Source organism: Emys orbicularis, chromosome 1, assembly GCF_028017835.1.
Source record: "Emys orbicularis isolate rEmyOrb1 chromosome 1, rEmyOrb1.hap1, whole genome shotgun sequence".
Taxonomy (NCBI): domain Eukaryota; kingdom Metazoa; phylum Chordata; order Testudines; family Emydidae; genus Emys; species Emys orbicularis.
In genome coordinates, this window is record NC_088683.1 from 367,537,191 (window position 1) to 367,549,887 (window position 12,697).

The 12,697-nt window shown below is 48.8% G+C and overlaps 1 protein-coding gene across 1 annotated transcript; it reads left to right on the forward strand.

The window, feature by feature from the left end:
• The first annotated feature begins 5,303 nt into the window (after positions 1 to 5,303).
• On the forward strand, positions 5,304 to 6,251 carry LOC135873046 (olfactory receptor 52E8-like). The gene has a single exon (XM_065397521.1). It carries the CDS (start codon positions 5,304 to 5,306, stop codon positions 6,249 to 6,251), a length of 948 nt encoding a protein of 315 aa, XP_065253593.1.
• The last annotated feature ends 6,446 nt before the right edge of the window (positions 6,252 to 12,697 follow it).

The following is a 12,697-nucleotide window of genomic DNA, read 5'->3' on the forward strand; positions in this document are numbered from 1 at the left end:
GATTACACAGAGCTCTATTATAAACAGAGCAGACCACTGTATCAGCTCTCAACATTGAATGCTGCTGCAGATGCTGGGGTGACAGAGGTGTGGGACACGGCTACCTGAGGGGGATTCCCAGAGAAGACACTTCCATCTCAGAATTCACAGGTACCCATCTCTTGGTCAGGAGCTCACTTGCTTGACAAACCCAGTGTAACGTGGAAGTGATGGGATAGATAATATGTCTGTGGTCCTTTAGGCTCTGTGCAGCCATTAAACAACCCAGGGCCCTAGCCACAGGGGATGAGTTTGCTCCAGTATCATGGGCCAAAATGTCCCTCTTTGCTGTGCCTCCCCAGCTGATGGCCTCCAGCCCCAAGGTGGCTGTATTTCAGTGGCACAGTGGATCCTTCAGGATGAAAGGTGTCAGTAGATGGACAATACAAGACCAAATTCTGAGGCCATGTCCCGTACATTGCTCTGGCCCCATTGAGGCAAAACCCCTTTGGAGTAAGAACTGAGTAAAGACCTCAGGAGCCAGCTGTGTGTTAATGCACAGACACTGTCACCTCCTTCTCTTGCATCTCAGGGCTCTGGCTGTTAAAGGGTCAGGCTGTTACCTGACTTTTAATTTCTGGAACAACTATAAGAATTTTTGAACATAGGCAAGACATCTTCTCTCCTAGCTTCATTCGAGAAGTAGGCTGAACTTTTATGTCTGAAACTTTGAAAAAACAATTCAGCTGGAAGCAGACACCCAGTGTGGGAAATTTGAGTCCAAACACTGGCAAACTTATAAGCAACTGAAAATCAGGTCTCCTAACTGAAGGTGTCAGACAGACTTAACTAACCGTGGTGCCACCAGCACCACCTACAATGGCCAATCCATTTGTCAATCCCATTCGGCTAAACTCTTTGCTCCAGTAACGTCAGTGGTAAGGAGTTCCACAGGCTAACTATGAATTATGTAAACTATTTTCTTTCATCAGTGTTATACATTCAGACTTTTGATGTAGTTGAATGTTCCCTTGTTTGTGTGTTGTGAGACAGAGTAAATATAAACGTGATCTACTTTCTTTATTCATAGGGTATATGGTCAGAAGGGACCATTAGATCATCCAGTCTGACCTTCTGAATAACACAGGCCATTAAATTTCACCCAGTTACCCCTGTATTGAGCCCAAAGACTTGTGTGTGACTAAGGCCTGGTCTACACTAGGATTTTACATCATAGAATCACAGAGCCACAGGGTGAGAAGGGACCGCAAGGGTCAGCTAGTCGAACCCCTGCTGAGATGCAGGATTTGTTGTGTCTAAACCATCCCAAACAGATGACTATCCAGACTCTTTCGGAAAACCTCCAGCAACAGAGCCTCCACATCCTGCCTAGGCAACTATTCCATTGTTCTCCTGTTCTTACAGTTAGGGAGTTTTTCCTGAAATTTCATCTAAATCTGTTCTGCTGTATTTTGACTCATCGCCTCTTCTCCTGCCCTCAGTGGCAAGAGAGAACAACTTTTTCTCCATCTTTTTTATGGCAGCCTTGCAAGGATCTGAAGACCGCTGGCATGTCCCCCCTCAATATCCTCTTTTCCAAACTAAACATACCTGGTTCCAGGGCCGGCTCTAGGCACCAGCAAAACAAGCTGGTGCTTGGGGCGGCACATTTTTAGGGGCGGCATGGCCGGCGCCAGAATGCCGCCCCTAAAAATGTGCCCCGGCCACCCTAGCTGACCTTCGCTGCTGCCACGGCACGCGAAACAGCTGATTCGCGCGCCGCTATTCGCCCTCCCTCCCAGGCTCTCAAACCTGGGAGGGAGGGGGAGATCCCGAGCGGCTGCGGCGCGCGAAACAGCTGTTTCGCGTGCTGCTGCTCCCTCTCCCTCCTAGGCTTGAGAGCCTGGGGGGAGGAGGCAGGGCTGGGGATTTGGGGAAGGGGCGGAGTTGAGGCAGGGCCGGGGGTGGGGTAATTAAAGAACGGGGGGGGCGGCCAAAATTGTTTTTGCTTTGGGCGGCAAAAATCCTAGAGCCGGCCCTGCCTGGTTCCATCAGCCCTTTTGGCCACAGCACTGCACTGGGAGCTCATAATGATTTGTTCATTCACAGTGACCCTTAAATCCTTTTCAGGGTCCCTGCGTTCCATAATACAGTGCCCTAGTCTGTGGGACGGACCTGTGTTCCCTGTTCTGAGAGGATCATTTTGCATTTGACTGTATTAAAACATTTTGTTTGCATGGGCCCCACTTTCCAAATGCTCCAGATCAATCGGTATGCCTGCCCTGGCCTCCTCATTATATCCATGTCATGGAGTCCCCGGGCGATGCTCTGGAACTGCTCCCCACAAAGCCAGTCAGGACTTTGGGGAGCCTCCTCTCCCTTGGAGCAGACTGTCTTCAGGGCAAGAAGCTTACACCGCTCCACCTCCTGGGTCTGATCTTGGAGCATTTAGCATATGCCTCTTCGTGCGCTTCCCACAGTGAGTCCGCCTAGGCGGGATCCTGGGGAAGCCAGAGGGTCCTGCATGCACCCCCACATTGCAGTCAGACGTGACTCTCAGCCAGTCAGTAAAACAGAGGTTTATTAGATGACAGGAACACGGTCTAAAACAGAGCTTGTAGGTCCAGAGAACGGGACCCCTCAGACGGGTCCATTCTGGGGCCCAGCGAGCCAGACAACCCCGTCTGCCCTCACTTCCCATCCCCAGCCAGCTCCCAACTGAAACCCCCTCCAGTCCCTCCTTTCTGGCCTTTGTCTCTTTCCCGGGCCAGGAGGTCACCTGATCTCTTTGTTCACCTTTAGCTATCCCCTTGCAGGGGAGAAGGGCCCCAGCCATTTGTTGCTAGGAGACAGAGTACCGGGCATTTATGCATACTGACCTTTATCCCACCACCTAGAGACTTAAGAAATGCCTAGGGGAAACTGAGGCACCCACACAGTGTTCAGAGGAAACATTAAGAAATGTCCCACTTTGTCACAATCCACTCTGCCAATCATTGGTTCATCCGCACATTTTATCTGCAGTGATTTTCTATTTGCTTCCAGATCCTTGATAAAAATATTGAATAGCATCAGGGCTAGGTCTGATCCCTGCAGAAACCCACTAGAAAAAGTCGCATTTGCTGACATTGGCCCCTTGACAGTGGCTTTCTGAGATCTGTCAGTTAGCCTGTTTTTAGTACATTTTACATGTGCTCTACTGATATTGCAGAGTTCTCAACTGAACGTTTTTCCCTACTAAATCAAATGCCTCCGAGAAATTGAAGTTTAGTGCATCTGCGCAGTACCCTTGATCAACCAAACGTTTACTCTCATTAAAGGATGAAATCAGGCTTATTTGACAAGACCTGTTTTCCATAAACCATGTGTTTACTGGCATTCATTACATTCCTAGACTTTTTATTGAACTAATCCCATACCAGCTTTTCCACTGTTTCTTAACTTTGTCAAGGCTTTTTTCTTAAACTTTCCCTTCATTTTTTAAAGAGTTTACGTTTAACACAGAACTGTCCTGTATTTGCTTTCTTTTTTTTTTTTTTTTGGCTCTGCTGCTGACAGATTGCGTACTTCTGGTTCCAAGTGAGATGTGTGGTTGATCGGTCAGTTTGTAACTCTGGTGTTCGTAACTCTACGGTTCAACTGTAGACGCTGTTTAACATTCTCCTTGGCAGCTAATGGACTGGAGACTGTTCCATCACCTCATGTGATATGAGTACCTCATACTGCTTCTTTCTGAATGCAGAACAAAACAATTTCTGCAACACATCTACATTTTCTGCAACATTAAGAAGTTTCCTTTCTCCCTCTAGTAATTGGCCTAAACCTTTTCTAGGGTTTGTTTATTTTTTGTTCTTAATGTACTTAATAACCTCCTTTTTGTTAAACTTAGCCCCACCAACCATGGATTTTTCCCTGATGTCTTTAATGTCCCTTATCAATTTTCATAACTTCCCATTTGTATTGCTTGCTATCTATTTTCCCCTTTTCCCATTTGTATATATTGCTTTTTTCCCCACATAATTGCTGCCTTCACTTTGTCACTGAACCTGGTTTTTAGCCAAAGTTCTCCACTTCTTTGACTGTGGAATTGTGACTTTTTAGCTATCCAATAAACTCTTCATAACGAACTCCCAGTTTTCATTCCCGTTTTCCTGTCTAATATTTTCTTCCCAATCAGTTTTGCTGATAATTTTCCTCAGCTTTGGGGAATTAGCCCTTTTGAAGGGTATCTGTAGATAGCTATTAACGGTTGGGAACTGTTCTCTGTTTCTCTATTGGAATGTAATCAGTTCCATTCTTTGATTTTCTTCTCCTCTATCATATGCCCCCTCCTTTGACCCTTCTCTAAACTAAACAGTCCCAGACAGTTCCGTCCACATATGGTAGCCTCCCCCATTCTCAGAGCCTGTCTCGGAAATCCCCTTTCTATCTGCTTTATCTGTTAGAGATTGGGTGATGACTGCACATCCTCCTCTGCCTAATACTGAGTAGCTCTCCAGTGGTCCAAGTGGAAGAGCAAATGTTGGGTGGATTCACCATGGTTACCTGGGAACATGTGATGTGAGCTCTCCACACAGAGCAAACAGGAAGAGGAATTTCAAAATTCCCAGGAATTTACAGGGGGGTGAGGGTGGAAGGTGTTTACCTGGATGCAGGGTAGCAGAGTTGAAATTTCTGACCAGAGTGGTCAGGATGGGCATTGTAGGATTCCTTTGGGAGGCCTATGACTGCGATGAAATCAAGTGCAAATGTCTACATTGGCACTTAGGCAACAAAACTTTTGATTAAAAAGCCTTACAATGTTTGTCAAGGTGGTTTTATAATCTCACTGAAACTGAGGAATTCCATCATCGAAAGTGGCTTTGCAGAGTATACACCTCCACTGTTTCTTCACCAAAAGCTGCCTTTTGGTGAAAAAACTTCGCAGTGTAGACAAGGCCTAAGGAACAATGATGGATAACCAGTATCCACACTCATGTTTCCTGCTGGGTCCTATTAAGGTTTTCCACACCATGATGTGTAGGAATTATTGAAGCACGGAGCACCATAAAATATGGAATTGGCATTAGTAGGGTCAGTTCTTCATAATTCATTTATCTGACTAATGAAAATGTCATTTTTCAGTGTGTGAAGAGCTACCAATTTGCTTCACCCATGAGAACAGCCTCCAGTGGTGCATGTAGTGTCTCATATTAATACGGTCTCTCCACCAGGCATTTGTATTGCGACCATCACCTTAGACACATACAGAAAGTCATGTGAACGTTCAGAACGTGCAGGAGACACCGTTGTGCCTCAGCGTTGGACACCTTCTCCCCTACTCCATGACAGATTCCAACACAACTAACTTCATCAACCCCTCCACCTTCATCCTGCTGGGCATTCCTGGCCTGGAGGTGGCCCATGTATGGATCTCCATCCCCTTCTCTGCCATGTACGCAGTAGCTGTCTTGGGGAACTTCAGCATCCTGTTCATCGTGAATATGGAGCTGAGCCTCCATGTCCCCATGTACTATTTCCTCTGTATGCTGGCCGTCACTGACCTCGTCCTGTGCATGTCCACCCTGCCGAAAATGCTGAGCATCTTCTGGTTCAATTCCAGGGAGATAGATTTTAGTGCCTGCCTCACCCAGATGTTCTTCATTCACTGTGCCGCAGTGACAGAGTCTGGGATCCTCGTGGCCATGGCTTTTGATCGCTATGTGGCCATCTGTGATCCCCTGAGACATTCCACCATCCTGACAAACCCTGTGGTGGCCAAGATCGGCCTGGCTGTGGTGCTGCGCGGCAGCATGCTCATACTGCCCCATCTCTTCCTGGCCAGGCAGTGGCCATATTGTGGAACCAACATCATCCCCCACTCGTACTGTGAGCACATGGCTGTGGTGAAGCTGGCCTGTGCCGACATCCGCGTCAGTAGTTACTACGGCCTCTCTGTGACTTTCTTGGTGATTGCTCTGGATGTGTTTTGTATCGCCATGTCCTATATCCAGATCCTCAGGGCCATCTTCAGCCTGCCCACAAAGGATGCCCAGCTCAAGACTTTTGGTACCTGTGGCTCCCACCTCTTTGTCATTTTAGCCTCTTACATCCCAGTTCTCTTCTCCTCCGTCATGCACCGGTTTGGCCACAATGTTGCCCTACATTTCCACATTCTCATGGCCAACGCATACGTGATTATGCCCGCCACGCTACATCCCATTATCTATGGGGTGAGGACCAAACAGATCCGGAACAGGCTGCTCCAGCTACTTACTCATAAAGGGATGTAATTTTTCTCCTGCTGCTCTGGCTGACCTCCGTGCAGAGCTGGCTGCTGACATGGTTCTGGGCCCAAGGCTCCGACCCTGCTTTACCTCTTCCCCCCAAGGCTCTGCCCCATCTCTTGTTCCTCTACTCCCCTCCCCCTGTCTGTTGCTGGATCATTTCCACCTCCCTCCCCCCACACAAGCTACAAGGGAGCATTTTCAGATTTTGGTAGGGGTGGCAACTTTAACTGTTATTCCAAGGCAACAGTGAGGGAGGCTGAGGGGAAAGGAGCGGGCAATGTGACAGGGGCAGGAGTGGGGTTGGGGCAAGGAATGGGATCAGGAGTAGAGGCAGGGCAGAAGTGGGATCGGGATCCCCAGAGCTGAGCTATCAGGGTTCAGCACCTCTCGACTAGGTTCAGGAGCCGAGGGGACGGGGATGGGAGGTGGCCCTCAATGACGCTGGGCCCAGGCACCACAATGAGCTGAGCACCCAAAACTACGGTGTCGGGCATGGTGGCATCCGCAATGGGGCCCCCAACTGGGAGGGGAGGCAGCAGCTCTGCCTCAGAATGGGGCACACCTAAGGGCCCAGGACCTGGCCACTCAGCACTGGCTGTCACCACCAGAGGCTCACCGGCCATGAGCAAGGTGCCATCTGCAGCCAGGCTTTTGGACAAAGCCAGGGGCAACCAAGGTCAGGAACGGGGGCAGCAGACAGGAGTAAGGGGGAGAGAGGAGGAGGGGGCGGCGTACCAAGCAGCAGACCAGATCGAGGCCCTATTGCAAGGGGTTGTTCTCTTCCTGGGTGATCGGGCTCAGACCCAGGGCCTCAATCTCCTTGAAGATGGAGTTGAAGTCTCCTCTCGCCACCCCAGAGTCCTCCCCTCCAGCAACCGAGGCAGCAATTGCCTTGGCATTGACAGGGGTTCAGCTGACAAGGGGGCTGGGTGGCCTCCATCCCAGGCCTCCTCGGGAAGGGACTCCAGTGATACCACTGCCACGGCGTCTGCAACCAGCACCAGCGGTTGGGCTGTATCAGAGGGGGCGGCAGAAGTCTCAGCAGCTGTGGCGCCCCTCATTATCTTGTGGGAAGCCTCCTCCCCCTCCATGTCGAGGGTGAGGTGCCGATCCCGTGCCTTTCGAGTGCCACGCTTCCCATGAACGAGCACTCAGTGTGACGCTACACCCCATATTCTTCATAGAAATATTATTATGATATGGATATGGCATAACTAAGATCTATTTTATGGAAGCTGGGTCATATGAGATATCATTGGAAAGGATATGATTTGCTGAATGTGATTATCCAATTTGTATGCATGTATCATTTCTGTATCTGAAGTTAGGAATATTGACCATGTAACAATTACGAACTGTCATAACTATAAAGGGAAGGGTAACAGCCCTCCTGTGTACAGTATTATAAAATCCCTCCTGGCCAGAGACTCCAAAATCCTTTTACCTGTAAAGGGTTAAGACGCTCAGGTAACCTGGCTGATACCTGACCCAAAGGACCAATAAGGGGACAAGATACTTTCAAATCTTGATGGGGGGAAGGCTTTTGTTTGTGCTCTTTGTTTTGGGGGTTGTTCGCTCTTGGGACTAAGAGGGACCAGACATCAATCCAGGCTCTCCACATCCTTCTGAACAAGTCTCTCATATTTCAAACCTGTAAGTAAACAGCCAGGCAAGGCGTGTTAGTTTTTATCTTTGTTTTCTCAACTTGTAAATGTACCTTTTACTAGAGTGTTTATCTCTGTTTGCTGTACTTTGAACCTAAGGCTAGAGGGGGGTCCTCTGAGCTCTTTAAGTTTGATTACCCTGTAAAGTTATTTTCCATCCTGATTTTACAGAGATGATTTTTACCTTTTTCTTTAATTAAAAGCCTTCTTTTTAAGAACCTGATTGATTTTTCCTTGTTTTTAGATCCAAGGGGGTTGGATCTTGATCCACCAGGAGTTGGTGGGAGGAAGGAGGGGGGATGGTTAATTTCTCCTTGTTTTAAGATCCAAGGGGTTTGGATCTGTATTCACCAGGGAATTGGTGAAAAGTCTCTGAAGGCTACCCAAGGAAGGGCATTAGCTTTGGGAGTGGTGGCAGTGGACCAGATCTAAGCTGGTAGTTAAGCTTAAAAGTTTTCATGCAGGCCCCCACATTTGTACCCTAAAGTTCAAAGTGGGGAAGCAGCCTTGACATGGTGGCAGAGTGGTGGGATCATTTTAAACCAAAAGCCAGTAAGATTTTTTTTCTCCTTTCTAGCTGCTTGGAAAGCAGAGCTGAAGGTAGATGCATATCTTATCTGTCCTTGCCTGAAGGCACAGGTGTTAAGTTTTTTTTAACAAGGGTCTTTGTTAAGAGAAGGGTTCAATCGATGAGCAAACAGCTGGTAAAAGGAATTTACAAGCTGAATTGTTTTTTTTTTCTTTCTACCTCTCGGGGATAGCTAGTTAGAAAGTCTCTGTTACCTCAGCAGAAGCCTGAGCTGAGTGCATCCCAGTTTCAGTCAACTGCAGAGGGGTGTGGCCCAGCACAAGAAAACAGGAAAATGACTACCAAAGAAGTAGCTAACAAACTAGAACTGGACAGACTAGAAGCAGAAGAAAATGAAAAAAAAAAACATCAGAGACTGCTTCAATTAAAAAAACTCAAGCAAGAAGCTGAAGAGAAAGCCAAAGAGGAGGCCCACAAGAGAGCTATGGAGCTGAAAGAAAAAGAGATGGAGGAGAGGGAAAAAGAGAGGAAGCATGAACTGGAATTAGCAAGGGCTAGGCCGGATATACCAGCCAATCCTAGCAACCCCTCTCCAGGTACCCCTTCCCATCCCAGAAAATTCCCCACCTACTAGGCAGGCGATGATACTGAGGCCTTCTTAGGAAATTTTGAAAGGGCCTGCCTTGGATACAGCATCACTACAGACCAGTACATGGTAGAGCTGAGGTCGCAGCTCAGTGGACCCTTAGCAGAGGTGGCGGCTGAAATGCCTAAGGAACACATGAACAGTTATGAACTTTTTAAAAAAACAAGGCCAGACTCAGAATGGGGCTAACACCCGGGCATGCCCGTCGGCAGTTCAGAGCCCTAAGGTGGAAACCAGACGTGTCATTTACCCGACATGCCTACCACATTGACAAAAATTGTGATGCCTGGGTATCAGGAGCAAATGTTAAATCTCTGGAAGATCTGGTTTCCCTAGTAAAAATGGAGCAGTTTTTAGAGGGTGTTCCTGAGGAAATAGAAAGGTACATCCTAGATGGGAAGCCCAAAACTGTAACTGAGGCGGGGGAGATTGGAGCCGAATGGGTGGAGGTGGCAGAAAAGAAAAAAACTAGAACCAGTTGGAGCAAATATCAGAAGGGGCAAGCCAAAACAAAACCTTACCACCGGGGACAACCCAAGGCCCCACCCACATCCCAAGGGAAACCCCAGACGCCTTCTCACCCCACCACACCAGTCTCCACCAACCAATATCGCCCCGGTAATACCTTAGCAGGGCGATGTTTTAAATGTAATGAACTGGGACATATAAAGGCTCACTGCCCCAAGAACCACAACCGATTACAGTTCACTACACCACAATCACACCAAAGATCCCCAGACCCAGATGCCTCTCTCATACCCTCGGAGTGAAGGGAAACCTTGAGAGTGGGCGGAAAGAAGGTTATCGCTTGGAGGGACACTGGGGCACAAGTGTCAACTATCCACCAATCCCTAGTGGACCCCAAACTCATCAACCCGGAGGTTCCAGTGACAATTCAACCCTTCAGGTCACAGTCTGTAACCTTGCCTACAGCCACATTGCATGTTCAGTACAAGGGCTGGTCAGGAAGGTGGACTTTTTTAATCTATGACAATTATCCCATCCCCATGCTGCTGGGAGAAGACTTGGCCAACCATGTGAAGCTAGCCAAGAGGGTGGGAATAGTCACCCGCAGCCAGGCTAAGCAAGCTTTCACCCCCATCCCTGTTCCTGAGCCGTCCACCAGGGCCCCGTCTTTGTTACCAGAGACCCAAACAAAGGTGGTGGAACCGGATCCCCTGCCAATGACTGCAACAGCCGTAGTGGATCAAATCCCAGAGACCCAGCCAAACCCAGTCCCAGAACCGGAACTGGCAACGCAACCAGCACCAGAACCATTGCCAGCACTGAGTCCAGCGCTTGCAAACCCGTCTACAACTCCAACGCCAGAGGGCACCAGGGAGCCTGAACTGGCAGAAGCAGCAGATAACCCTACCCAAGAGGCTCACCCAGAGGCTGAAATACCACATAGTGCACCAGCGGACAGCGGTTCACAGTCATTGGAAACAGCCCCAGCACCTGCATCGCTTCCAGAGGGACCAAGCCCCCGTCCACAGTCCAAGGAGGAACTGATGTCTCCAGCATCAAGAGAACAGTTCCAGGCCGAGCAGGAAGCAGATGACAGCCTTCAGAAAGCTTGGGCGGCGGCACGGAGCACCCCACCGCCTCTCAGCTCTTCTAACCGATCCCGGTTTGTTGTAGAACAAGGACTTTTATACAAGGAGACTCTTTCTGGTGGGCACCAGGAAGACTGGCATCCTCAAAGACAGTTGGTAGTTCCCACTAAGTATCGGGTAAAGCTCTTGAACTTAGCCCATGATCATCCCAGTGGCCATTCTGGGGTGAACAGAACCAAAGACCGGTTGGGGAGGCCCTTCCACTGGGAGTGAATGGGCAAGGACGTTGCTAACTATGTCCGGTCTTGTGAGGTGTGCCAACGAGTGGGAAAGCCCCAAGACCAGGTTAAAGCCCCTCTCCAGCCACTACCCATAATTGAGGTCCCATTTCAGCCAGTAGCTGTGGATATTCTGGGTCCTTTCCCAAAGAAGACACCCAGAGGAAAGCAGTACATACTGACTTTCATGGATTTTGCTACCCGATGGCCGGAAGCAGTACCCTTAAGCAACACCAGGGCTAAAAGTGTGTGCCAGGCATTAGCAGACATTTTTGCCAGGGTAGGTTGGCCCTCCGACATCCTTACAGATTCGGGAACTAATTTCCTGGCAGGGACCATGAAAAACCTGTGGGATGCTCATGGGGTGAATCACTTGGTTGCCACCCCTTACCACCATCAAACCAATGGCCTGGTGGAGTGGTTTAATGGAACTTTGGGGGCCATGATACGTAAATTCGTAAATGAACACTCCAATGATTGGGACCTAGTGTTGCAGCGGCTGCTTTTTGCCTACAGGGCTGTACCACATCCCAGTTTAGGGTTTTCACCATTTGAACTTGTGTATGGCTGCGAGGTTAAGGGGCCATTACAGTTGGTGAAGCAGCAATGGGAGGGGTTTACGCCTTCTCCAGGAACTAACATTCTAGACTTTGTAAGCAACCTACAAAGCACCCTCCGACACTCTTTAGCCCTTACTAAAGAAAACCTAAAGGATGCTCAGGAAGAGCAAAAGGCCTGGTATGATAAACATTCCAGAGAACGGTCCTTCAAAGTAGGAGACCGAGTCATGGTCTTAAAGGCGCTCGAGGCCCATAAAATGGAAGCGTCGTGGGAAGGACCATTCACGGTCCAGGAGCGCCTAGGAGCTGTTAACTATCTCATAGCCTCCCCCACCTCCAACATAAAGCCTAAGGTATACCATGTTAATTCTCTTAAGCCCTTTTATTCCAGAGAATTAAACGTTTGCCAGTTTACAGCCCAGGAAACAGATGACGCGGAGTGGCCTGAAGGTGTCTACTACGAAGGAAAAAGGGATGGTGGCGTGGAAGAGGTGAACCTCTCCGTGACCCTTGGACGTCTGCAGCGACAGCAGATCAAGGAGCTGTGCACAAGCTTTGCACCAATTTTCTCAGCCACTCCAGGACAAACTGAACGGGCATACCACTCCATTGACACAGGTAATGCTCACCGATATAGAACCCCACCCTACCGGGAGTCACCTCATTCCCAAACTGCTATACAAAGGGAGATCCAGGATATGCTACAGATGGGTATAATCCGCCCCTCTACCAGTGCATGGGCATCTCCAGTGGTTCTAGTTCCCAAACCAGATGGGGAAATACGCTTTTGCGTGGACTACCGTAAGCTAAATGCTGTAATTCGTCCTGACAACTATCCAATGTCACGCACAGATGAGCTATTGGAAAAATTGGGACATGCCCAATTCATCTCTACTTTAGACTTAACCAGAGGGTACTGGCAAATACCACTAGATGAACCCGCTAAGGAAAGGTCAGCCTTCGTCACCCAGGCAGGGGTGTATGAATTCAATGTACTCCCTTTCGGGTTGTGAAATGCACCCGTCACCTTCCAAAGACTTGTAGATGGTCTCCTAGCAGGATTGGGAGAATCTGCAGTTGCCTACCTCGATGATGTGGACATTTTTTCTGATTCATGGACAGAACACCTGGAGCACCTGGAAAAAGTCTTCGAGCGCATCCGGCAGGCAGGACTAACTGTTAAGGCTAAAAAATGTCAAATAGGCCAAAACAGAGT

What these genes read in the sequence shown, in the direction of transcription:
- LOC135873046 (XM_065397521.1), top strand. Translation starts at nt 5,304, where the DNA reads ATGACAGATTCCAACACAACTAACTTCATCAACCCCTCCACCTTCATC.